General features: G+C 48.2%; 2 protein-coding genes across 2 annotated transcripts in view; both read right to left on the bottom strand.

Annotated features, from left to right (window-relative positions):
- Positions 1 to 4,089, bottom strand: part of GLP1R (glucagon like peptide 1 receptor) — a 42,512-nt gene extending 38,423 nt beyond the window's left edge. The window contains exon 1 of the mRNA XM_002816840.4: positions 3,979 to 4,089. Coding sequence (XP_002816886.2) covers positions 3,979 to 4,056 — 78 coding nt within the window. The 5' untranslated portion in view covers positions 4,057 to 4,089. The remainder of the gene's footprint in view (positions 1 to 3,978) is intronic.
- An 18,004-nt stretch (positions 4,090 to 22,093) lies between these two features.
- DNAH8 (dynein axonemal heavy chain 8) overlaps positions 22,094 to 27,365 on the bottom strand; it is a 393,081-nt gene continuing 387,809 nt past the window's right edge. The window contains exons 92-93 of the mRNA XM_063724765.1: positions 26,275 to 26,396; positions 22,094 to 22,781 (exon numbers count right to left, since the gene is read on the bottom strand). Coding sequence (XP_063580835.1) covers positions 22,494 to 22,781; positions 26,275 to 26,396 — 410 coding nt within the window. The 3' untranslated portion in view covers positions 22,094 to 22,493. The remainder of the gene's footprint in view (positions 22,782 to 26,274; positions 26,397 to 27,365) is intronic.

Raw genomic sequence — 27,365 nt, 5'->3', positions numbered from 1 at the left:
CTAAATCCCAGCTCTGTTAATGCAGAACTGTGGGACACACTTTATCTTTTAGGACCTCAGTTTCCTCATCAGTTGCCAGTTCTGCCGTCCATAAAATGGGCATATCATTCTTCTCAGATGGCACAGATTGAACAAGATAAAGCAGGTGAAAATCTTTGTGACATCTCAAGCCCTGTACAAGCAGGCAGCGTTGGAAGGAAGGACAGCAGAGAAGGAAGCAGGTGGAGTGGAAGCCCCCGGGGTGGTGGGCTTTCCAACATCCCAGGAAGGGGCTCCCTCTCCAAACACTGGCTGCCAACCTCAAAAGCACTCCTATTTCTCAGTGCGAATAAGTGTATCAGATTCTTTCCTTCTCTGGGGACCATTTTGGTGACGGGAAGGAGGTGGCACAGAGGTGGGAGACATGCAGAAAGGCCTCTCAGAAGGAGGAAGGAGGGATTCCAACTCAAATTTCTGGAGGCCCCCAACTAGGTCCAGCCCTTCAAGTTCCCTGGCATCTCCTCCCAGGACCCAACCTCCTTCCTCTGTGTCACCTCCCAGAAGTCAAATCACCCCTTCCATCAACAGACCCCTGTCTCTTTGACCGCCCGTTGTTTTTTTCTTTCTTTCTTTCTTTCTTTTTTCAAAACTTCAGAGCTTACAGTCTATTTTTTTCCCTAAGGGCTTTAGATATCTGAACGAAAGGACAGGAAAAGGAATACTACACACATGTTCTTACAGTCACAAAAACCCCCACGTGGACGCACTGTCACACGCATCATCACACACGCCCCCAAGCACATTCCCACTACTGAGACACTGACACAGACTCTCTCCCACCACACACAATCACTCACAGACTGCCAGGTACACAGTCACATGCTGAGACACTGTCCCCGACACACACACACAGAGGAACACACAGACACTCTCACATGCACACTATCTCTCCTGCACATATAAACACACACTAGTCGACACCCATTCACACACCAAGATGCCACAGACACACACACACACACACACACACACAGAGACCCTCCCACAGACACAGTATCACATACAGGGTCACAAACACATAGACACTGTCAGATGCACAGTTGCATGCTGAGATGTTGCACACACAGGGACTCATTCTCACACAGACTGTTACACACAGGGTCACTCACATATACCTGGGAACTGGGAGCTCATATAGCCCACTCCCTTCTCCCCCTGGTCTGTCTCAGTCTACCTGTCTGTATTTCTGTCCCCTCCTCCAACCACCACCACCACCACCACACACACACATAGGAATTTTCCTAGGGGCAGGCTGCAGCTGAGGAAGCCTGTTTTGCCTTGGTGCAAGGCGTTCGAGGGCAGGATGTGGTTTCTTGGTTGCTCCTGCCCCAGCCCCCAGCCTGGGTCCTGTCCAGGAGGAAACCCAGCTTAGAACAATGTCCGCACTGATCAAGGCTCAGCCCTGGACTCCATCTGCCATTCACTAGAGTACAGAGACCCAGGGTCTCAACAGCCCCCCTCTCGTACCATCCTGTAGCCCTGGAAAACACTTCCGGATCCCCAAGGACAAATGGGTCAGTTTCCCCATTTGACTAAAGTGACTAAAGTTGCCATTTCAGGGGCCAGTGTCTCAATCCCCTCCATAACCCTATGTGATAGAGCTTATGATCCTTATTTACAGATAAGGACACATATTGGGGATAATCAAGTGTCCAACTCAAGATCACCAGCTAATAGCAGACTCTATATTTGAATCCAGTTGTGTCTGATTTTAACTTTGAGTGTCAAAGGCTTGTCTGTGTCCTCAGTAGGCCCGCTCCCTCACCAGGGTATTGGAGAGGTAAGGACCAGGGTAGGGGAGTGAGCCTTCCCAGCAACAATGAAAGAGTGGCATAGGGCACCTTCTTTAGAAGTCAACTCAGCCATCACCCTACCTGCAGGGATGCTGTTTCCAGCCTCACCAGACCTGACAGTGAGCAGCTCACTCTCAGAGGTCTCCCTTCAGTCCCGTCTGAGTAGGAGGTGTTAGGTCAAGAGCCCAGCCCTTCACCCCTTTCTCTTCCCTGCTCCTGAACTGCTGGGGTAGTTTATACAGGGGACCCTCTTTTTCTGAGCTTTTATCCCCCCATCAGCAACATGAGGGGAGTAACTCTAACCCTTTTGACTTCATAGACAGAAAACAAAATGCAAAATGCACTATTTTTTAGTCTTATAAGCATGCATGATGTTGTGTCATAATTGTTGCAGTCTATCCTTAACACCTCCTGTGACTCAGATCTCCGTGGCAGCTCAGTTTCCCATGACAAGAGCACCCCCTCAAAGCTCCCCTCCCTGCTAGGACCTGTCCCCTCCTATCCTTCTCTACCACCCCAATCCTGTTATGCCCCCAGGATGCCCAGCTTTTGCCTTAGGTCTGGGGCTAAGGAGGAAAATCGGATCAGAAGAAAGTGCGGGTTCAGGAGTCTGACACTTCTGGGAATAAGACCTCTGGGAAGACAGCTCACAGAAACTTTCCTCTTCCCTTTGCTTTCTTCCCTTCATTCAAACCAGATCTGTAAACCTGGCCTGGAGGAGGATGGGACCAGGAAGCAGAGCCTCCACCCCTACCCCAACCCAGTCCGTAAGAGGAGGGAACGATGGGCAGGAACCATGTCTTGGGTCTGCAGCCCTGACCCCTGAAAGATCCCAGCCACACCAGGAAAACCAAGGCCTGGCTGGGGGCGCTGTGGGGAAGGTGCCTTGGAAGGGGGAGGGTGTCTCCTGGGGCTCAGGGCAGCAGCTGGGCTGGGGAACAGGGGCAGGGAGAGGATGCATCTGGAAAATAATCTGGGGGCTGAAAAATGTGCTGGCACCTTAGCTGAGAGGTATGTCTGTCCACATCTGGGGTTTCAGCTGGGGTGGAGTCTGCCCTCACCAAGGCAGTGGTTCTGGGACAAACTTTAAGGTTCGTTCAGGTCCACTCCCCACAGATCTCAGTTCTTTAGGTCTGGGGGTAGCAGTGGGAGGTGATAGGAAGAACCTGTTTCCTGAGCCAGGACAGGCCACCCAAGTCTATGTCTCCTCTCTGCTCAAGCAAGTCCCAGCATCTTTGGACAGCTCCCCTCTTCAAAAGCTGACCACTGTCCCCAGCCCAGGAGCCCAGGGCAGGAAAAGCAGCAAGAGCAGGAGAGAGGGGCTGCGGGGGTCCACCTGTGGCCTGCTCTCTGGTGGCACCAAGGAGCCCAGGTGTTCTTGCCTGTCCCAGTATGCCTTCTCTTGGTGCCTGTTGTCAGTGCAGGATGAGAATGGGAGGTCAGCAGAGTGGGTGAGTGGGGGCGCCTGGCTGCTTCCAGGGGGGCACTGAGCCTTCTGCCTGTTTGCTACAGAGGCTGGTAGGGGACGGGGGGTAGGTTCCATCTGGGAGGTCACTGGGAAGGACAAGCTGCCACCGCAGGGCCCCAAGAGCCATGAATCAAAGGCTGTGCTGGGGGCTGATGAGAAAGGGAGAGGAGCCGGGTCTCCGCACCATGGCCCTCTCAGCTCCTCCCAGGGCCTTCTCAGGGTCTTTGAGCAGGTGGATTGTCTGGGGAGGCACTGTAGGAGAGGGGTCTGGGTCAGACTGTGGGGCAGAGGGAGTCCGGGAAGATGCCAGGCTGTGCCAGGGCCGCTGACACGGTTTAGAAGGAGTTGGGAAAGTGGTGGGGAGAAAGGAGAAGCGGAGCAGAAGTAGGCGCAGGGCGGCCGCGGGGAAGCGGGTGCCCGGGCAGAGGGACCCGGGCGGCGAGGAAGAGGGCGCCTCGCTGGGGTTGAGGGGAATCCTCTGTAGTCCAAGCCCTCACCTGGGCCTTCCAGCCCAGGGGCACCAACTCTCCAGTCCCTACTCCCCCTGAGGCTTTCGGATGCCCCCACCAGCGGTCTCGGAGTTTCGTTCAAGTCCCGGGGCCCTCCACCAGGACACTGCGCCTGCAGCCCGCAGCGCCACCCCCCTCCCCCGGTGTCGTCGAGGTCCCTGGGTCTCACCTGGGGGCGGGGGCCGGCCCTGCCCACCATCCCGAGCAGCAGGAGCGCGAGGCGCAGCGGGCCGGGGGCGCCGGCCATGGCGGGGAGTTCAGGACTGGGCCATCGCTGCCACCTGCGGAACCGCGTGCGGCGACTGATCCCGGGCGGGTGGCGGGCGGCGGGGGAGGAGCCGGCGAGGGGCCGCCCTGCCCGCGGGAGGGGCCTGGCAGGGTCCTGGTTCTTCCGGCCGCCAGAGACCCCTGGGCCCGCCCCGCCGCACCCCTCTGCGGGTCCCGGGCCGGGAGACAGTGGGCACTGCGCTCCGAGCGAGCGCGGCTGGGGATCAGGAAGCGCAGGAGGCGGCCACCAGCTCTGAGCGCCGACAGTGCGCCTGGCCGGCTTTCAGCGACAAGCCAGGCCCTCCTCCCGCCCTGGCACCCCGGACCTCCTCCCGTGTCTCCCAGCTGAGGAAAGCCACAGCAACCCCCGCCCATTCAGGGTCCCTCAAAGGAAACTGAGGCCTGAGGAGTGGACGGGACTTGTCCAAGGTCACACGGCTTGGCAGGCCACTCCTGGAAAGTATCCCCAGAGCCAGGGGTGACTAATAAGAACTTTTTTTCCCCAGGATTACCCCTTCCCAGGTCCTCTTCTCATTCCCAGGTTCTGTCCTGAAGACAGGCCCGGGATGGTCAAGGTTGTGGGGGAAGACTATGACAAATGGATCCACAGAACCCTGACAGTCGGAAGGGTCTAGAGGTTCCCCTCTATCTGGAAACTTCAGCATTGCAGGGCAGGGAGGGATGAGGGTGGGGTCTGCCTTTCTGGAAGCTTCCCTGCCACCTCTTGCAGCTCCAGCCTCCTGCTCTTGTAACCTGTGTATGTGTGATAATGTTTGTCCATGGTTGTTCCTGCCTTCTTTATCTCTCTCCCTGCTTGGCTTCTTGGGGACTCTGGATTTTTCTTGTCTCTGTTTCCACTCCCACCCCTAAGCACTGGAGGGCCCTCAGGTTCCCTTCTTACACCCAACAAGTGGAAAGAGAATGCAAAGAGGGCACTGACTGTATCTTCCCTAATGCTCTTGAGAAGCGGGGATGGGAAAAGAGGATCCCCCACCAAAGAACCTTGATGCCACTCTTAGGAAAGGTGAGTTGTGGCAGAGCCCCGCCTCGGAACTGCCGTGGGGCATGTCGACTAAAGGGACAGGAAGTTTGTGAGAGTAGCTACTCCTGGAGAGAGAACTGAACTTCTCAAAGTCCTGAGGAAGGCTGGACCTGTCTGAGCCCAGGGAGGGAGAGAGCCAGTGGGAGGGGCCCCTGGCTTCCATTCAGCAGGAGAGACCCTCTTCTCCAGTAAGCTCTGGTTCTACCACCTGAGACTCGTTTATTCCCTCCCCTCCCAAGAGGTCGGTCTAGCAGGGACCTTCTAGGTATCACTTAGGATTAGGTTGTTCACCTGGGAGTGACAGAAAATCCCACCCCAAATAACAATGGCATAACCAAGGGCTCTCTCATGTAAAGCAAGGCCAGCGGTTCAGACCAAGGTTGGAGTGGCTGCTCCCTGATCATCAGGGTGCCTGGGTCTTCTAGCTTCCACCATCCTCTGGTCCAAGATTTCCACCTAATGATCCAAGGTGGCTGCTCCAGCCATGATATCCAGCACCTCCACCCATAAAGACACATCTTGAAAGTGGCAGCCATCAATTCCACACCCCTTGCTCGGAACTTAGTCACATAGGCAATCCTAGCTGCAAAGGAGGGTGGGAAAAAGCACCCTTTATTCCAGGCAACCATGGGCAAGGTTAAATACTGGGCTTTTATACTCTAGAAGAAGGCGAATTTTAAAAACGATACTGGAAGTGAGTTTTAGGCACTGCTCTATCAGGTTTGGGGTGGAGAGAGGAGAAAGGAAGAGATAGAGAAGCTATTCAGAAAGAACTGGGGTCTTTATCATGAATTTGTCAGCCTCCAGATTACATTGATTCAGCAAGTATCTATTGAAAACCTACCATGTGCCAGACACCATTCTAGGTCCTGGGGATACAATTGGTGATGCCATCCCTATCTTCAGAGAGATTATATTCTAATACAGGAGGGAAACATTAAATGATTATTGGAGTCATTTATAATTGTGTAAGCACTATTATGGTAAGCAAATGCCCCCAGCACTTATAAGGCCATGTTTTCTCTTCCAGGGGGCTTTCTCTCACTTGGAGAACATTTTTGCATTCAGCCAGTGCAGGGTAGGTACCCCTAAAAGCAGCTGTCAACCATGGATGGACAGGAGTGGATGGATAAATACCCCAGCCAGAGGTGTGTACCACAGTCTCCCAGAGGTCCCCTGTGCAATGGAGCCCAGCTTCCCACAGCAGTTACCTGCTCAGTATTGCAACCTATGTTGGCTTCATTTCCTCACTTGTCCCACTTTCCCACAGTAGGGTGCCAGTGCTTCTGGGGTCACACCTCACATAAACAATTTGGCTGGGCTTGGTGGCTCACCGTCTAATCTCAGCACTTTGGGAGGCCAAGGTGGGCAGATCACCTGAAGTTAGGAGTTCGAGACCAGCCTGACCAACATGGAGAAACCCCATCTCTATTAAAAATACAAAATTAGCTAGGCTTGGTGGTCCATGCCTGTAATCCCAGCTACTCCGGAGGCTGAGGCAGGAGAATTGCTTGAACCTGGGAGGTGGAGGTTGTGGTGAGCCAAGATCACGCCATTGCACTCCAGCCTGGCAACAAAAGTGAAACTCCATCTCAAAAAATAAAATAAATGAAAAATAAATAAATGATTTGTCCTTAAATCCTTATCTCAGGATCTGCTGCTGGGAGAGCCCAGCTGAAGACAGTGGGCATATGAGGGGATTTAGGAAGCTTAGGGCCTGACCCTTCTCTTAACATCTGGGGGTCCAAAAACCTCTGAGTTTGCTATGATGCTAGGACAGAGTATGGACTCGGGAATACAGTTTCCTTCTTTCCCCTTGCTGTTACACCAGGGCCTCTCACTCAGGCTCCTTAGAGCAGAGGAAAGGATGAGTTCCCTAAGAGCAGAGATTTGAATGAATGGCATACTGTTTGGTAAACTGTTAACACCTGTAATCCCAGCTACTCGGGAGGCTGAGACAGGAGAATCGCTTGAACCCAGGAGACGGAGGTTGCAGGGAGCAGAGATCATGCCACTGCTCTCCAGCCTGGGTGACAGAGCAAGACTCCATCTCAAACAAACAAACAAACAAAAACCCTTGAAAACAAGACAATAGCTACTACTTATTGAGCCAGGAGCTGCTGAATGCTTGGTGTACCCTGATCTCATCCAGTATTATGCACAAGTGTTATTGTACCCATTTTATAGATGAGGAGACCGAGGCTCAGGGATGAAAAGTGAGTTGCCCATAAGAGCAAACAGGGCATTCATCCCAGGTCCACCTGCCCTGAGAGCTGGTGCTGAAGCTCCCAATAGGCAGCTGAATTTGTGGCAGTACAGAGGATGCAGGCTGCAGCTCAGCCAGCCTGTCCAGGAGCACCTCCCTCTACAGCCCAGAGCTCTGGGTCCTGCTCCTTACCCTTAGGCCTAAGGCTTCTCCAGTGACCCTAGCGTGGGGTGCCCTCAGCTTCCACTAAGAAAATGTGGTATTGAGATTGTCTTCAGAAATAGGAATGGGAGCAACTGATGTGTGCTCCTGAGGAAAAGATGCTGCAAGTCCCATTCGCCAAGGAGGCAGACCTGAGAGCAGGCCACCCGATGCTCTTTTGTCTTCAACAGGAAAACCTTGTCCCTAGCAGGAAGACCAGGTCAGTGGGCAGGACAGAACTATTTTTTTTTTTTTTGAGACAGAGTCTTGTATTGTCGCCGGGGCTGGAGTGCAGTGGCAACACTGCAACCTCGCCTCCCGGGTTCAAGTGATTCTCCTGCCTCAGCCTCCCCAGTAGCTGGGATTACAGGCACCCGCCACCACGCCCAGCTAATTTTTGTATTTTTAGTAGAGATGGGATTTCGCCATGTTGGCCTGGCTGGTCTTGAACTCCTGACCTCGTGATCCTCCCGCCTTGGCCTCCCAAAGTGCTGGGATTACAGGCGTGAGCCACCGCACCTGGCCCAGGAGAGATCTTTCACTTGAGAGGAGGCAGGAGGGAGAGAAGAGGCAGAAAAAGAGAGAGAGGGAGGTTGTAGAGTGGAGAGGAGGAGAGGGAAGGAAAGGGAATTGCTAGAAAAGACAGGTGTCTCTTCTTTTTTTTTTTTTTTTTTTTTTTTTGAGACAGAGTCTTGCTCTGTCATCCAGTCTGGAGTGCAATGGCGCAATTTCAGCTCCTTGCAACCTCTGCCTCCTGGATTCAAGCGATTCTCGTGCCTCAGCTTCCCAAGCAGCTAGGATTACAAGTTTATGCCACCATGCCCAGCTAATGTTTGTATTTTTAGTAGAGACAGGTTTTCACCATGTTGGCCAGGCTGATCTCAAACTCCTCGCCTCAAGTGATCCACCCACCTCAGCCTCCCAAAATACTGGGATTACAGGCATGAGTCACTGAGCCCGGTGAGGACAGGTATCTCTTGCACACATAGTTCAGGTTTCTTTCCAAGCTCCATGTCCCTAAGAAACTCATTTACTTCCCAAAGTTCAAGACCACATTCATCTTCTGAGTGATGAGATAAAGAAAGAGCCAGCATTTTTTTCAGCCTGATATAAACCCACATGCATACACATACCTAAACACAGATTTTTAGAGTCTAACAGTCAAATCCATCTCAGTCACTTACTCTGTATCCTTAATAGCACTAAGCCTTGATATAAAATGGGTCCAATAATAAGAACCAATATTTACCGAGCATTTGCCTTGAGCCAGGCACGGTTTTAGGAGCTGTATATGTGTTATTTCATCTAATGCTCACCATCGCCCTCAGGCTGGCCCTTGCCAGACAGTCTGAAGATCTGCTGCTGAGAGAAGGCAGAGACCTCAGCAGTGGGCCAGGAATCCACCTTCTGCCAGGAGAACCTGGCTGCCAGCAAGTCCTGGGTGCAAAGAGGGGGTATCACGAGAGGATGCCTCTTTAGGTAAGGGCTCTACCCTCCACCTCCTGCTTCTCTTCTCAGACCCTGCCCTGGGAGCAACCCTGAGTTGTAGAGTGGGATTTTTTTTTTTTTAGATGGAGTCTTGCTCTTGTCATCCAGGCTAAAGTACGATGGCACGATCTTGGCTCACTGCAGGTTCCGCCTCCCATGTTCAAGCGATTCTCCTGCCTCAGCCTCCCAAGTAGCTGGGATTACAGGCTCCCGCCACCACGCCCAACTAATTTTTGTATTTTTAGTAGAGATGGGGTTTCATCATGTTGGCTGGGCTGGTCTCGAACTCCTGACCTCATGATCCGCCCGCCTTGGCCTCCCAAAGTGCTGGAATTACAGGTGTGAGCCACCGCGCCCGGCCCATTTTTTACCCCAATTTTACAAATGAGGATGCTGATCCCCAGTGCACTTAGGTAACTAGCCTGGGATGGCTTGAGACAGCCCAGGAGAGCCTGGATGCAAACCCCCACAGACCCACACACTAACTCCACATCCCATGTTTATCACTTGCAGGATAGTTTGACTATCAGAAGCAGCACTTGCCCAGAACCTGGCACAAATCAGTCCTAGTAAATGGCAATGTTAACACCACTGTTATTCCCCACAGCCCTCTATCTTCTCTGCTGTGGGTGCACCAGCTGTGCCAGGTCTCATCCAGGCAGCAAGTACAGCTGCTAATGCCCAGGGGCTCTGGTGCAGAACATCACTTCCTGGTTCAGGTGGCTACAGTCAGATCCCCCAAGTCTAGATGGGGAGGAGGTCTGCCAGGAAAAAGGGTCCCTTCCTCTGTGGTGCACCATCGCTGCCCCCCATTTACCAAGCCAGCCAAGGTTACCAGGTGCTGGATCCTGTCCAGCTCCCAACAGTCAGCTGTGGAGAATTTACAACCTCTTGAGCTACAGTGATTACTGCTCTCGTGGGCGGATGCAGCACGCTGTTTTTCTGAAGTGTTATAGCATCATTTTTATAACTGGTTTTTCTGTTGATAAAGAACTCAGTGGGATCACACCCACTTTACTGGGGGGGAAACTGAGTCTCACAAGAGTCAGGGGTTTTGCTCAAGGTCATTTAGGAAGGTGCTGGAAGGGTTTGTACAACTCTGGACCAAAGAAGAGAAAAAAAATGAGATGAGAATGGCAAAGTTCCTCTCTCTTCTCCACATGGGGACTCTAGCCAGAAATGACAGCTCCCTTGCTCTCTCCCGGGAGGGATTAGTGTCAGAAGTGGGGAGAAGGTGAGAGAAAACCCAGGAGAGGGAGGGAGTTGTGGGTGGAGAGGCTTGGCAAGAGTCATAGAACCAGAAAGTACCTATCAGTGAAGATGGTAGCTATTGTGCTAAGAGCCACCTGTTCTCTTTTTTTCAGACAAGGAGATTGCACAGCACAGCTGGCTGGATGCTCCTCAAATCTGAGCATATAGTGTATTTTAGTTTCCTGGGGCAGCCATAACAAAGTTCCACAAACTGGGTGGCTTAAGCAACAGAAATTTGTTGTCTTGCCGTTCTGGAGGCCAGAAGTCTGGAATCAAAGTGTTGGCAAAGTTGGTTCCATCCGAGAACCATGAGGGAGACTCTGCCTGCCTCTGTCCCAGCTTCTGGTAGCCTCAGACATCCCTGGACTTGTGGGTGGCCTTCTGCCTGTCCTCACATGGTCTTCCCTCTGCACCCACATTTCTCTTTTGTATAAAAATGTCAGTCAGATTAGGGCCCACCTAACGATCTCATTTTAACTCGATTATTCTGTAAAGACCATATTTCCAAATAAAGTCACATTCTGAGGTACTGGAAATTAGGATTTCAAGATATCTTTTGCTGGTGAGTGACAACTCAACCTATAAGACATCAAGACCACATTCCCAGGTTCCCTTGATGTTTAGGGTGGCCAAGGTAATGTGGAGAAAAGTGACACAGGCCACCTCCAGGCTGGGCCCATAAGACGTTTCACACCCTCTCTTCCTCCATCTACCATGTTGGACACACATGGTCAGTGGAGAATGCCAAAGCCCCAAGGGATGATGGAACCTCAAGACGGAAGGGGCCTGGGTCCATGAATGACTGTGTAGAGCAGAGCCTCCTGCCAATCCATGTTAGATTGTAGTATGTTAGGCCATCAAGATTTGGGGCTGTTTGTCATTGCAGTCAGCCCACCCAGACAAGCCCAGTGGCATATGTCCCTGAGCTTATCTGGGGGCAGGGCCAGTTAGTCCAGGCAGAGGGGCTGCTGAAGTTTTCCTCTATGTAAGGGCAATTAAGTAAATGAGGTTCCTCACTCTGGGCCCATCTCCTCCTTTCCTACTCCCTTCACCTTACTCAATGGATCACAGGGTCAGAAAAAGGATTCTGGATCTGTGCGGCCATGGCTTCTGGGCCAGGGAGTAGATTCATTTGTTTTTGTCCATCTGGCCCCAGCTTTCCCCACTTGCCTGCCTTTTCCTCTGGAGGAAAGGTGGGAAGCTGGGGAGGAGGTGTTATGACAGAGGCCACACTGCCCCTTCACAGAATTAAAGCTCTTGTGGGTAAAGAGGAAAAGTACCAAATTTTACACATTTGGAAATCAAATGAAAAAGAAGTGTCACACGAGGCCTTCTCACTGTCACCTTTCAGCACCTCCGGCATGATTGAGAAACCTACTGAGACCAAAATGAGAAATGAAACCAACGTTAACCCTTGTCTGAAATAAGAGGTTTCCTCAGACTAACATGTTGACTGGCCCAAGGAGCCTGCTTCCCAGAAACTGTCGCAGCTGTTCCCCTCATTGCCCCTCAGACCTTCATGGGGAGGAAAAGAGGCCAGCCAGGCACCCGAATTTTCTCTGAAAAGAATGGCCCTGGAGCCAGGAGTGGGGAAGCTGCTGCTGGCTTTCAGGGACAAGGATTAGCACCAGTGCTGAGTAAAGCTGCCTCAGAGTCCCCCCAGGTAAGGAAGGAGGAGCTCTAGGGCAGGCAGGATCCCAGGCAATAAGCTCACCCTTGTCTCTGAGCCTTCTGGGTCTCCCTTTCACTCACCACACTCAGGTTAGACAAAATTAGCTCCCCTGGTTCCACATAAAGGGAATTTGATAACTCACTGATTCCCCTCTCCTAAATAAAAGAAAACAAACAGAAAATGGAAAATCTGAATGTTTCTGGGCCAACTCCTCTTAACAGCCAGCACCACCATGCCTTTGTTCTCTGAGTGTGGGCTCAGTGGTCATCTCCAGCCACCTTGGACGTTACGAGTCACACCTGGGATCCAGCTGGAGGTGCAGCCATCTAGGACTGAGCCTGCAGGTGTCTCCTACCCCTCCACAGGCTCACAGCCCAGAAGATTTCATTCTCGTCTCAGGTCATTTCCCTCAGTCCCATCTGACTTGTGATGTGGCAACGTGTCAGAATTTAAAACTGGCCTATGGTTGAGGGAAGCTCGGAATTTCCCTCTGTTGTTCTGGTCTGACCTCTAGACCTGGCCTCAAGTGAATGTGCGGCTTTGCCCAGCAGGTGTCATTTTTCAAGGACCCAGTTGCAAAGCCAGCTCGAGTCACTTCCTTCTCCATTCTGAAAGCCCTCACCTCCAATGCACTCAGTGATGCTCTGGTTTCTGGCTCATTTGCCAAACAGGATAGCAAACAAAGCTGATGAGCCTACCCAGTACCTAATAGCTCAGATGTCTAATCACCCACCTTTCAGGCACTCTCGGGGGGGTTCCTAAGGGAAGTGGGCTCACAGAATTAATTCCAAGCATGGCAGTTTTGTGATACAAAAATGCACAAACAGTTTTCTGATGATGCCAGAGAACCTTAGGGCCCTGGAATGGGGAGGCTCTGGCAGCTCAGCTGTGGCTGGGGTCTTGGCTATGGTCAGCATCAAGACTGAGACTCCAGATCTTGTGGACACAAATCTAAGACAAGGAGTGGGGCTCCATCAACAAGTCACCTTGCCAGGTCAAGGACATGAAGATCAAATCCCTGAAGGTCTATCTCTTCTCTCTGCTCATCAAGGAGTTTGAGGTCACTGACTTCCTCCTGGGGGTGCCCCTCAAGGACAAGGTTCTGAAGCTCATGTTTGTACAAAAGCAGCCCAAGGCTGGCCGGCGGATCAGGTTCAAAGTGATTGTCACCATAAGGGACTGCAATGATAATGTCAGTCTGGGTGTTGAGTGGCCCAAGGAGTTACTCATTGCTGTCTGCAGGACCATCATCCTGCCGTGCTCTCCATCATCCTGGTGTAGGGTGACTACCGGGTACAAGATCAGCAAACCCCACACAGTGCTCTGCATGGTGACACAATGCTGCCAGCTCTGTGCTTTTGATGCCACATCCAAGACTTACAGAGCTAACTTCTGGAAAGAGACTGTTCCCCAAGTCTCCCTCTTGTGAATACAATGACCCACACCATAGCATCCAGGAATGACCACCACATGGTGCCTTTACAGAGGAACAATCAGTGAATAAACCTGAAAGCAAGCCAACAAAAAAACCCCACAAACACAGTATGGGAATAACTGTGGGGTAGGCTCTCGCAGGCTCCCTGCCACTGCATGGTTTAGGGGAGAGGCCCTGGTCAGGGTGTTGGAAAATCTGAGTTCTCATCCTTGTCTTCTGCTATTCTCCTTTGTCCCCTAAGGCAGAGCACCTTAACTTTCTGAGTCTTAGTTTTCTCATCTGTATGACAATCCCTGCTAGTGCCTACTTATACGATTGTTGTGAAAATCAAATGTGATAGTGCACATAAAAAACATAGGAAATTGCAAAATGCCATCTAGATATAAGGAAATCAGGGTGATGCCCACAACATTTATTCGCCTCCATGGTGACATGTGTCCTGTGCTGCAGCCACACCGAACTCTTTCTCCTGGTTTAAGATCTGCCCGCCTTTGTGCACCTCTGGCCTCAGCTCCTGCTGTCTCTCCTAGAATGCTCTGCTCCCTTATTTCCTTTGGTCAAATCCCATCCATCCTTCATGACTCCACCTGAATTCTACTTTCTCCAAAGACCTTCCTTGATCCTTCAAAAGAAAGTCAAGTCTCTATCCTCGGCGTTCCCGTGTCACTTCATCTTTAGGGCAATGACCACTTTCTGCCTTACATGAAGGGCTGTTCATGTGTAGTTTATGTTCTCTGCTGTCTTGCCCATCTGGGGGCAGGGTCCATGCCTTGGTGGTTCTTGCAGCTCTCCTAAGGGTGTGTACAGAGCTGACAGTGCACAAGAGGCACACAGCACCATTCCGTCTTGTTGCAATGAATCGGAAAGGACCTCGAGAGGTGATCAATGCCCTCAGGGCCCGGAGGCAGAAGATGAGCAGTCAGGCTCCAGGGATAGGGGTCTATAAACACTTTTTGACGTAGAAGCCCAATTTCAAAGCCTAGTAGTTTTAGACTATATTTGCATTTGGAGGCTTTTAAAGCACCAAAACTTTAGATTTATATCTTCATGAACAGATGTGGAAGGGAAAATCAATTCCTCATAGGAATGGCTTATTCGTTTTTATCTCAGTGCTGAATATTATGCACCAAGTGGCAAATTAATACATAAATTGACCAGAGATATATACACCATAGAATAGTGCCCTGATGAGAATGGAGTGAGAAGTGGTCTGAGCTCCCCATGGCTGGGTGTGGCAGATGCCTGCCCATTATGTGTCAGTCAAGTCAGAGTTTCCCAAAAAGATGTTGGAAGCAAAGGCAACTCTGAGTGTTAGAAAAACCCAGACTATTCCTCGAGAAGAAGGGCAATGCTCACACACGTCATTTAGGGGGACATGTGGTATGGTATGCAAAGCTGGTGCCATCTTGCCTTTCCAGGGCTGTTAGAAGGATGTCATGAGAAAAAGTCATGGCAGCCCCCTGGCCCTTTCCCACGTGTGCCGTCTGCTTCCCCCAGTGAGCACGTCCCTCCTCCAGGACAGGAGGAAGAGAATAGAGAAACATCACAGATTGGCCCTGAGAGAGGTGCCCTCTGGGGCTGGTGGGGCCCCCCTGCTCTCGTCTGGCGTGGCTCCCAGAGTGAGTGATGTGAGCAAATGAAGCATGAGCACAACCTCCCTCCTCCCTCCTGCAGGCATCAGTCCCAGCCCTCCCAGGAGCCCTAGGGCAGAGTGGACAGGTGGGCATGAGGGGCAGGACAGGGCCTGATGAGAAGTCACCTGCTCAACCTCTGGGCCAGCTGTCCCACAGCCAAGTGTTCGATGGGCAGAGGAGGGTCCTGAGGGGAATGCAGGATCCAGGGCCCACCAGGGAACTCCGCAGTGGGCTGCTGGTGGCCGAGGACTGGTGTGGGCTTCCAGAGAAAGCAGACCAGGCAGAAAGGGCAAGTCTACTCTAAAAAATTCCATAAACATGGAAAAAAACTAAAAGTGACTGCTTTCCCCAAGAGAGGGGATGACACATAATAGACAAAGCTTCTGACGTAGTCTAGCTAAAAGCCAAAGAGCTAGTTATCAGCTCTGGAGGGAGCGAGGTTGGGGAGAGAGAGAGGGGCAGACACACACACTCACACAGGAGATGCACAGAGACAGAGAGAGACAGAGAGAGAGGGGGAGAGGGAGGAGGAGGGGGAAGAGCATTTTCTATTTGTCTCGTTCAGTTTCTTATCATGAAGGGATGCCGGATGTCCTTTAGGGGGATAATAGAAGAGAAACAATGGAAAGGAAAGGGTTTGCATAATCAGGAAGGACCACACAGAAACCGCAAATGACAGATGGGTGTCCTTATCCCCCAGACACAGGTTAGCATCCCTGCTCACATGTCTGAGGAGGCTGAGGTTCCAGTGACAGAAATGCCCATGGATTTGTCATCTTGGAGATGGGGACAGAGCCCCCTCGCACTCATAGCCCCCCTATCTTGAAGAAGCTGTGAAGATGCGGGGGAATTAGAGGCTCAAACATCACATCCCTGCACCAGGTCAGGTGGGGATTTTGCCTGGAAATAGAGAGGAGGTGCTTTAATGAACCGGTCACGTCCTGGGTGAGAATGAGAGGAGAGGTGGCTCTGTCAGGAGAAACAGGGAGCTGCCGGCACAGCACATGTGTGAAGAGGAATTTCCACACTCCCTGAGGACACCTGTTCAGTCAAAGCAGCTTATAAAGAAACAACGGTAACACTGTCATCCTGTCACATCCCACATTCCCAAGAAGGGTGATCTTGCAAGCCCCAGAGGGCTGGAAGAAACTGTGAGCTCCTCCTCTCCAGTTTGTTTTTGGGGAGAATGGAATGGGTTAGGGTAATCTTCTATAAGCCAACAGCTTCCGTAAGGAATTGGTATTGATTCAGGGTAGACAGAACAGCTTCATTTCTTAAGCATTACTCCAAAGTATTTATGTTCATCTTAGAAGGTTGGATGTAAATCAAGACTTGAGTGTTCAAAACCTCGGTTCTTATCTGCAGTCAAAGCCAGATGCTGGAAGATAGAAACGACAGAGTTGTTGAGCTTTTTTCCACCTGCTCAAGACACAAAAGTAATTTTTTGAAGGCAAAATACAGCTCTATCCCTCAAAAGTTGCGAGGAAATTCATGACTCTGAGAAAAACAGCAAAGTAAAAGGAGACTTTCGGGTTTCAGTTGTCTTTGTGCTTGGAGGTCTCTTCAAAACCTATCCAGTTACTGTGCTCAGTCTAGGGACTCCCTCAGCCAGGGACCCCCTCTTTCCCCGCCTCTCAGAGAGGACAGAAACCACATGTCCCTCTGGTGTCTTGCCCATCATTTCAGACATTCTGAAAAGCTCTCTACATTTCAGGGATATGGAGTCGGTATGCAGGTGTCAAAAACACTCTTGATGTAAGTTGTTAAGATCCTCTGAGGAAAGCATAAAGAGGAAGCAAGGAAAAGTACGTTCATGATTTGTTTTTAAATTAAAAGAGGTGGGGAAAGAAGATGAGAAGAGTGTGGAGGAAGAAAGGCAGGACACGGACGCCTTCAGGTCCCAGGCTATCCTCCCCAGCTGCCAGAAGTGCTGGCTCGCAGCTGCCTGGCCGTCTCAGCCCCTGTGTCCCCTCACCCCATGCGGCACATCCCTGCTCCATAGCTCCAGGGGTGGCTGAGGCCTTCGCTGTGATTGCATCACAGCCCAACCTCTCCCTCTGCCCTGTCCTGCCTCCTTCACTCGCCGGTGAGTGATGCTCCTAAAAGCCGTTTCCAGGAAACCTCCTGCATGTAGATCTCCATCTCAGAGGATTTTTCCAGAGAACCTCACCTAAGACAGGGAGGGAGGAGGGAGGGGGCAAAGCTTTTAGTGTTTTTAATGAGTAGATAATTTTTTATCAAATACAGAAAAGGCACACAAGCCAACGTGTTTGTCACAGCCCTGGAAAACCCTTGGTGTCTTCATTATTCAATATTAGTGCATATTTCTGGACGTATTCTATGTATCCCAACTATACCTAGAGTGTTGTCATGTGGCATCTTTTTATATCTAAAGTAGGATTATTTTTCTAAAACCTTAAAAAAAGACAATGTTGGAGATTCTATTAGATACCCTGGATTAAGTCACTGAGTTACTTTAACTACGAATTTTTTGTTTTGGCATTTTAAGTGGAAACAATCTCCATAGTTCCTTAACTTTTTTTCTTCATTTAGGATAGTGAATTATTTTTTACACTTTTGCTCCCATTTATCCCTTGCTGAGTTGTGTTCTTGAAAATAACATTTTAGTTATCTTTTCTTCTTTTTCATATGGACAAGGTAGCAGCCCTGCACGGGCCCTGTGTCTCAGGACTAAACCCCATGTCTTCTCACTTGGAGTTTAGGGCAAAATTCTCCAGCCATGCTCCTTCTGGTTACCATGCAATGCACCTACTGGTACAGAATATTCAAGAAAGCCCAGAAAAAGCACGTTAAAATGAACCAACTAATTCTCTTCAAAATCCATGAATTTTAAATATACATTTATTTGCATATCACACGAATGCTGATATTTGTCTTACAACCTCTCTTCTATGCACATTTTTCTGTCCATTTAGATAATGAAAGCTGTTCAAATTAACAAGTCAGAGAAACATAGATAATACTATTTTCTATACACAATTATGAATTCTAGTGGTTCACGCCTTTGGACTGTGGCTTTTTAAAAACCCAGTATTGTCTTACAAAGTACATCAGAAGCCCTAAGCCTATGTTCATCCCAGCTCTGTCACTCACTAGCTGTGAGAACTTGGGCAAGTTGTTTAGCTTCTCTGTGCCTCAGTTTCCTAATCTGTGAAATGGAGATAATAATATCAGTATCAATTTCATGGGATGGGTGCAAGGATTACATCAATTCATTCCCATCAAGTGCTTGGACCAATGCCTGGCGTACAGGTACACTGCATTATTACTAATTCATGGACCTCGCTGGGAGCAATGGTGAGCACACAGATCTTTAAGTCTCTCTTCAGAGACCCTGGCAGCTATGTATAAGCACAGGGCTAGCAAAATACCTCTTTTCCCCAAATTTTAATGATCAGGAAACATCCAGCTAGACTCCCCAGTCTATAAACTGCCTTATCTTTAGACCCTTTCTATCCTTCATCTCAGCTCAGTTTCTGAGTCCCCAAATTTTACCTCCATACCGTCTTTCAAATGCCTTACTTTGCTTCCATTCTAATTGTCATCTCTGTAGTTCCAACACTCATTTTCTCGATTTTGGTCTAGAAGTGTTCTAGCTGACCTACTCACTTCCATTCCTTTAGCAGTCCAGAACCACCAGTGACTCCCTACTGTCCTTTGTGGCACTCTAGACCCTTCCAACATGGCTCGCACCTGGTGTTCCCTCCTTCCCCATCATTTGCCTACATTTACCAGTCAAATTGGGTTACTTGCTGTCCATTCATTCTGTCATTCAGTCAACACTTCCTAGGGTGCTCAAAAGCCAGATTCTGCTTTCCAAAAGTTTGCTATAGAGTGGGGAGATAGACGCATGTCATTGAATCCTTGCATTAAAATTCTAGGATTGCAACCCAGATTACTAAACGCAGTTGCAACCAAAATGCAGAAAGTGCAATGAATCTTGCCTGGGGGAGGAGTGAGGGGTTGTGGAAATCCTCAAGGAAGGTGAAGAAAGGATCAGGTGCTATGGGAAGAGCTTTTCTTTACAGCTCTATTGATGTATAATTGAAGTACAATAAACTGCATACATTTAAAGCGTACAAGTTGATAAGTTTTGACACCCATGAAACTATGACCACTATCAAGAGAATGAACATATCTGTCACCCACCTTCCAACATTTTCTCCTGCCCCTTTGTAACCTCTTTCTCCTGCTCCCTTCCTTCCCAGTCAAGCTCTGATCTGCTTTCTGTCACTGTTGGTTAATTTGCATTTTCTAGAATTTTACATAAACAAAATTATACATTGTGTAGTCCTTTTTTGGTCTTACTTCTTTCACTCAGCGTAATTGAGATTCATCCAGCTTTAGCATGCATCCTCGATAGTTTGTTTCTTTTTCTTGCAGAGCAGTATTCAATTGCAGTTATATACCATATTTTTTTCATTCATTTACCTGTTGATGGGCATTTGGATTGTTTCCAATTGTTGGCTCTTCCAATAAAGCTTCTATGAGCACTGGAATATATGTCTTTGTATGGACATACACTTTCATTTCTCTAGGGTAATACCTAAGAGCGAAATGTCTGGGTCATATGGTAACTTATGTTTTACTCTTAAGAAACTGCCCAACAATTGTTTTCCAAAATGGCTGTACCATTTGACAGTGCCTCCATAGCCATGTATGAAACTTCCAGTTGTTCCACACAAGAGGGTTTTCTTTGATAAGGTAATCAAAGGATGGTGAGAATGTGTGTGATTTTTTCAGAGAACATCAAGAACATCAGATAGTCAGAGTAGCAGAAGCAATTGAGCAAGTTGAGAGATGGGATGGGTGATAAAGCAGAAATTTTGTTTGAGGCCAGCTCCTAGAAGGCTTTGGTATTTGGAAAGTACATTCCAGGCAATGGAAACTCATTGAAGGCTCCATCTTCTGTCTCTGGACGTTCCATGAGGTTTCCCACCTTTAGACCGTTCTCTCCCTCATGCTGCTCCCTTCCTTCGAACACACCCATCTGCTGTGTTGCTAATATCTATGAAAAGTTCAAGACCCAGTTGAAATGCTACCTTGTCTTCAAGTTCATCCTCAACCCTGAGTTTCCTTCACCATTCCTTTGAACTTCACCCATGGTCCTGAGTCACCTTGCGCCTCCAATTACGGTGAGTCCCCTATTCATCTGAGGTCTCTAGTGGCAGAGATGGTGGCTCGTTCATGCAACATCACCCACAAGACCAATCCCTTTAGGAAGATGTATCTCTCTACACGTTTCTTTTGGTTTTATTTTTATGCAAAGTCCAAACTAAAGGAACATTTTGAATCAAGGAAGGTATAAATCTCATTGCTCATTTTGCCAAGAGCAAAATGAGAAGATGTGGGCTGATTCCAAGGAAGAAGAATAATTACTTTTCTTCTCTCCCAGCTTCATTGGCTTAATCATTTCGTCCTCTATCCTTTGCTCCTTTGTGCGCACCAGGTCTCCCTCACTCAAGTGGGGCAAATTATGTAATTAGTGAAAGAGCAACAATTTTGCAGAGAAAATGGTTATGTGCTTATGGAAGTTCAATTAATGTCAATTAAAATGTCCAAGAAAACCATTTACTGGGCCTAGAGGAAGAAAGCAGAACTGGACCCTGGCAGAACTAAGGATAGCTGAGAAGCACTGACCGTAAAGAAGACCATTTTGAGGCCCTGCTCAGGTGCCTGGTGCCCATCCTTGCTGGACCTTAATGCCCATCTCTCTCTCTCTTCTGTGTTAACATAGTCCAAAGTAACCAGCAACAGCAGAGAGTGCCCAGGAAATGGCACATGTGTGACTTTAACTGGTCTCATCAATGATCTTTGCCAGATTTACACCTTCTTCACCTCTTTTCCCAGTTTTCCACAAGACATTCAAGTCATTAGAGAACACTGAACATAATTGTTATTCTTGGAAAACCTATCATGATATCCAGGGGTTTCGACTATCCATTTGCCTTCAATTGTTTTAGCAGCTGGACAGGGCTATCAATAAAACATGTGTGTTTGATTTTGGAACATGCAGCTTGGTTTGCTATAATGTCGTGGTGTTTAACTTTCTCTGTGTCCACCCAGACTGACAGGTGCTTCCAAATTCTAGCCTCAGTTCAGGAGGACATTCTTTCTCAAGAATGCCATCCTTACTTTAGTGTATGTATTGGCCAAGGAAAGTGCTGAAACACTTGAGCCAGGGGCTTGGCTGCTTTATTTTTAAAACTGCCTTTATTTTTTTAAAGTTCTATGGTTTTGACATTGAATCAATATCAGGAAAATACCAGAGGCCACTGCTACAATTTGCATTTCATAATGTGTTTTGTACTGCTTGAAAGTACACTAGACTGTGGCAGAGTTTTCTCTGGGGTCTTTTCTGTAAACCTTACCTGGGCTACTGCTTGGTTGCCTGGTTTTGTTTGTCATCAGCATCTCTGATCAAGGTGGCAGAAGGATGAGAGGGAAACAAGGCAACTTGAAACATTCCCTCCTTCAGAATAGACAGAAGGAATGAAGCTCGTGCATTTAGCTGTGGGCAGGCACAAGGATTCTAGATGAGAAGACTGGTAGAGACACTTCTTCACTGTCCTGAAGCTGCATGAGCATTCAGTATAGGACCCCATCTGTTTTGTTAAATTGACAATTTCCTTTAGCAGGAAATCAAGGTTCAAACTGAGTTTTAGACTAGCTACAGAATAAGAAATAGCTTCACTTTTTAAAGACTTTGCTTTTTAAGACATTCAGCATGTAACCTAATTTCATTTGATAGGTTTGTTTTTCCCTTCTCCATTTGCTGCCTAGAAATGTGTTTCATTATCTCCTGCAGAATTGGAGTTGGGAGGGAGAGCTGGAGAGTCTAAGTTCTCTGGGCCTCAAAAGCAGTAAAAATTAAAATAAAACAACATAAAATAAAATTAAAATAAATCACAAGAACGGCCATCCCAGTGGATTTTCTGTCTTAAACACTTCATACTGAATAGCTGTACTACTGAGGAGTACTGGCTGGATCTCTTCAGTTTCCATTTCAGAAGCACAGAGAGAATACCAAACTCAAAAGAACAAAAGATAACACGTTAGCACAAACATAGACATGGCTAGATTTTATTCAGGGGAAATTGGTACCTACTTGAGGGAAAAGTTTACAACTACTAGGCTCTTTTTAGGATGTCACATATCAACACTTTCAAATTTTTAAAATTCAGAGCTTCCAAAGTGTTCTAACATCCAAACAGGGTTTTATCTTTAAAAAGTAATTATAATGAAATATGATTTCCCAGGATAAAAAGCATTCATTTAGAGTGATCTTTTTGAATACTGATATGTGAGGAAAACACACACACACTAGCAATTTTAGAACATCAACTTTTTAATGTAGAAAGAGTAATTAAGTAATTACTGGGGAGAAGAGACACGCACATCACTGAGTCCCTCAATAGCACAGGCTGTCTATGTGGGTTCTGGTGCCCTCAGCAGATGGAAATGAACTTACTTGATGTCACACAAAAGGGCCACTCCTCTCAGGATCCAGTGATCCGGGGACAACACTGTTCGCAAATATACCACAGTGATGAAGGTCAAATCAGTTCGCCTGGGTTTCTTGTAAATAGGACACACATACAGCTTGGGGTCCTTGGGTGCCGTGGAGTTAATGGCAAAGATGTGGAGCACGGGTAACTGCGTGAAGAGTACCTTGGGGGTGGATTCCGTGAGCTTCCCATTCCGTCTGTCCCAGGCTGCTCCATCCATGTACAGCCCATAAATATACACACCTTCCTGGAAGAGTCAAGCATAAGGTAACAGGATTTATTTTTTAAACTACGTGCTGCAAAATTAGTCATAAAGGCTGTCAGTCTGGAAATAAAACACACACCAGTCTTAAAACACTACCAGAGGGAGAAAGCATCACCGGGCACACTGCATTCGTGAAATACTGAGCCCAGTTTTCTCCTGCAGCCTGTGTTGAGGCTATGAGTGCTGTAGAAATGTTCGTGTTTGTTATTAGTTATTTCAGTGTGGGGGTAGCCTCCCTGAGCAACAGGCTTAGCCGGTAGCACCAGATCACCTCTACAGGGAGGTGAAAGTCTCTGAGAGGTCTGGTTTGAGTTGGTGGAAGGTGGGAGCATGGAACAGGATCTGGAGCTGCTGTCATGTGGGATCTCAGCCTGGCCCTGGCCAAGCCAACCTGTGTCTCAACTTCATCTCAGTCACAGGATGAGGTGAGGTTTCCACAGCCAGGCCCAGCTAGTGGGAGAGTCAGAGCGCCCCCAGAGGCCAGGCATGGTAGAGTCAGGGGAATCATGGCAGGGGCAGCATCTGGCCACCCTCCCCAGTGTCTCTCTCATACAATAGGCCCTACCCTGGGAGTCCTCATCGTTAAATCAGGGAGATAAGATGCATAGGTGCAGAAAAATTTTTTAAAGATATGAATTGAATAGCAGCACACACTTGTTACTGGGAGTGCCCGGTGAACTGTTCTGGGGGGTGAGGGCGGTGACTTCTGAGGCAAGGTCCCTGTGGCTGGAGTGCTCAGGGGCCTCTGTAGAGGAGATGGCCTTGATGGGCCTTGATGGGCTTGCAGCAAGGGGCTGTGTTTGGAAAGAAAGAGGAGAGAGCATAGGCATCACAGGCAGGAGTAACACTACAAAGAAAGGCAGGGCGGGCCAGAAAAGCCCCAGTATTTCCTTTATCAGAGGGCTCAGTAGTAGTAAAAGAAGTCAGGGCTTGACCGTGGAAGGATCTGGGTGCTAAGCTGAAGAGTTTAAACTGGATCCTGTAGGCAGTGGGGAGCCACAGAACATGTATTCACTGAAAAAAGAAAGGCTGAAGGAGAATCACAGGGGAGGCTCCAACAATCATGCCAGCTCACCAAATAGATAAATGTAGAGGATGGTGACCATTTTTCCATCTCCAGTGAGGATCGGATCAGGGGAAGTAAATGCTGATTAGAATGAAAGACAGTAAGATGAAGTAAATGCTGATTAGAATGAAAGACAGTAAGATTCATTGCAGAGTGTTTTCTGGAATCCCCCTGTGTGGGCTCACCGTGTGAGGACCATGTTTTTTGAAGCAAAAACGGAGGCACATGATTTGACAGTAAAACCATGGGCAGTCCCAGAAAATCAGGACATATAGTTACCATCATTAACTCAGTGGGTGACAATCAACTACATGAATAATGGGACCACTTAAAAGCCATCGTATGGTAAATTGTATCCCTCTCCAGGGTGCTTTCAGCCTCAGAACTTTAAAAAGTCAGTGAGAAGGTGTGGTAGATAGAATAGTGTCACCCAAAACTTCATGTCCACCCAGAACCTTGGAATGTAATTATTTGGAAATAGAGACTTTGCAAAGTATGCTTAGATAAGGACATACTGAATTAAGGTAGGTCCTAAATCCAATGTGATTGGTAACTTTATAAGAAGAGGAGAGGACACAGATATATATATACTTATATAGATGAATGTGAGAATGGAGGCAGAGATTGTAATGATGAAGGAAAGCCAAAGATTGTCAGTAACCACCAGAGGCTAAGAGAGAAGCTTAGAACAAGATTTTCCCTTGGGGCCTCCAGTAGAAACCAACCCTACCCTGATTTGACTTCTGGCCTCCTAAGTAGTGAGAGAATATATCTCTGTTGTTTTTAGCCACCCAAGGTAATGATACTTTGTTATGACAGCCTTTGGAAAGGAACACAGATTTTGATTCCAGGAAGCAGGATGCTGCGGTAACAAATGCCTACAGATGTGGAAGGAATTCTGGAATTGCATAATGGGGAGAGGCTGGAGGAATTGTGAAACTGCCTAAAAGAGATTGTTGGTGGGAACCTGGAGGTTAAGGTGCTTCTGGTGAGGCCTCAGACAGGAATGTGGAAGATAATACTGGAAACTGAAGGAAAGGTGGCCCTCGTTATAAGGTGGCAGGGAACTTGGCTAGAACTTGGAAATCATCTAGTCCAGCCCCCTTACTTGACAAATGAGGGAATGAAAATCAGAGAGAGGGAAAGGGAGACTGATTTATCGAGAGTCTACGTGGGGTCCAGCACCACACCTAAATGATCACATTTAAATCTTCACAACTACCTTTTTCTAAAATTTATTTATTTATTTGAGACAGAGTCTCGCTCTGTCACCCAGGCTGGAGTGCAGTGGCAGGATCTCAGTTCACTGCAACCTCTGCCTCCTGTATTCAAGCGATCCTCCCACCTCAGCCTCCCAAGTAGCTGGGACATTGCAGGTGCCCGCCACCACCCCAGGCTAAGTTTTGTATTTTTAGTAGAGACGGGTTTCACCATGTTGGCCAGGCTGGTCTCGAACTCCTGACCTCAAGTGATCTTCCCGCCTTGGCCTCCCAAAGTGCTGGGATTACAGGCGTGAGCCACCGTGCCTGGCCACAACTCCTTTAATAAGGTTGAATTATCATGCTCATTTTGCAGATGAAGATGTGAAGACTCACAAAAGTTAAAGAATTTGCCCACATTCATTGAGCAGATCAGTATCCAGGAAGTGGGGGCTCTTCCCCCAGCCATGTTCCTTTCCACTCAAAGGGGACACCCCTGGAACTGGCCCCTGACTCCAACCTGCTAGTTCCCTTCATCTCTGCTGCCCTCAGCACTGCTCTGCTGCCTACAGTAGAATCTGTGAGTAGCCCACAGCAGTAGCTGGAGATGTGTAGAAAAGCCTTATTTATTTATTTATCAAGACAGGGTCTCACTCTGTCACCCAGGCTGGAGTCTGGTGGTGTGATCACTGCTTACTGCAGCCTCAACCTCCGGGGCTCAAGCAATCCTCCCATCTCATCCTCCCAAGTAGCTGGGACTACAGATGTGTGCCATCACGACTGGCTAGTTTTTGTTTGTTTGTTAGTTTGTTTGTTTTTGGCAGAGACAGGGTCTCCCTGTGTTGCCTAGGATGGTCTTGAACTCCTGGGCTCAAGCGATCCTCCTGCCTCAGCCTCCCAAAGTGCTAGGATTATAGGCATGAGCCACCGCACCTGGCCAAAAAGCCTTTTTAGCAAACACAAGTATAACTTGTAATTTTGTAGAAATGTAGTCTACGGAGTTCTAAGAGCTCATTAGACCTTGTCATTAATCTTCCACTCTGGCAGATGGGGGAGGCTTTGGCACTGATGTCTTCTGGTTATGACGGAGGGAACCCTCACTGCAAAGCAAATGGACCTAACCAAGGCACTTATAGCTCAGTTTTAAGCAGAACTTGAAATTTCAGCTCTGGCTCCAGAACGGTCCCTGCTATTCCCCAGCAATGCCTACCCCAGGGGGTGACGTGATCTCCTCCTTGGTCTGTCTCAGAACTTCATTGTGGATGGTCACAGTGTCCAGTGCCCAGCCTTTGTGGGCACGGGTCACTTCTTGCCTCATTGCTGTGAGGAAGCCTTAAAGAAAAAAAGAAGAGATGTTGACGCCTTGTTGCAATCTGCTTTTAAAAACAAGAAGGAAGCAATGTTAAGTGTTACTTGCTTGTCAATCTCCAAACTACACATCCGTCTCAAAAGGAGTTGAGGCCAAACCCCAGGGGAGACATTTCTCTCAGTGTTTCCTTTCTGTGGGGACCCGCAGTGAGCTAAATCTTTCTCGCCTGCTGACAGCAGGAAAGCAGTACCGTTTATACTTCAAACTGGGCCTTGGTTTGAAACTCTCCTGAGATTTCAGCTGCTCAAGTCTTAAAGGCTTGTAACCCAATTCTAGCTCACAGTCTCTACTTGAAAATATAATATCGAGGAATAAGATCGGAATGGTGAAATATTCTGAGAATAGCATTCCAATTAGACTTGAATCAAACCATTATCAAGCTTCTATTTGCTATAATGGAACAATTTCATTTAGTCTAGGGAAATAAGGCATAATGCCAAAATAGAAAACCTGACTTTCGATTTGACCAAAAAAAGCAATCACCCTGGAAAGGAAAGCTACATATTTTAATGTGCATAATACAGTGATTTTAAGACAATACGCGGTTCTGTACACTGTGGCTTTTCTTTAAAGTTAGTATTTCAAACCATGCCATTCAATTCAATAAGATAAGCCTTTCTTGGAGAGTAACAATCAATGTTAGAAAAAAATACCCTAAACTTCAAACTGGACTTCAAAACCTTAAGAAAACATATTTATGATCTACATATTTTATTTTGGCCTCCATGTAAATATTAAAAATCATAAAGCTCTCCAAGGAGTAAAATTTTATAATGTGCGTGTTCCTGCTACTCCTAGATTAGTGAGCTCTGAGAACCAAACCAGCACATACCAATGTATGCACAAAACAACACAAAAGTGAACATCTTATCAGGTTTGAATGGGAGTTGGGGGAGGGGAGAGTTGCAAGGCATAATTATAAGCACTGAGTC

Source organism: Pongo abelii, chromosome 5, assembly GCF_028885655.2.
Source record: "Pongo abelii isolate AG06213 chromosome 5, NHGRI_mPonAbe1-v2.0_pri, whole genome shotgun sequence".
In the NCBI taxonomy this organism is placed as follows: domain Eukaryota; kingdom Metazoa; phylum Chordata; class Mammalia; order Primates; family Hominidae; genus Pongo; species Pongo abelii.
The sequence above is the reverse complement of the archived record's forward strand: the minus strand, read 5'-3'. Positions and strand labels throughout refer to the sequence as shown.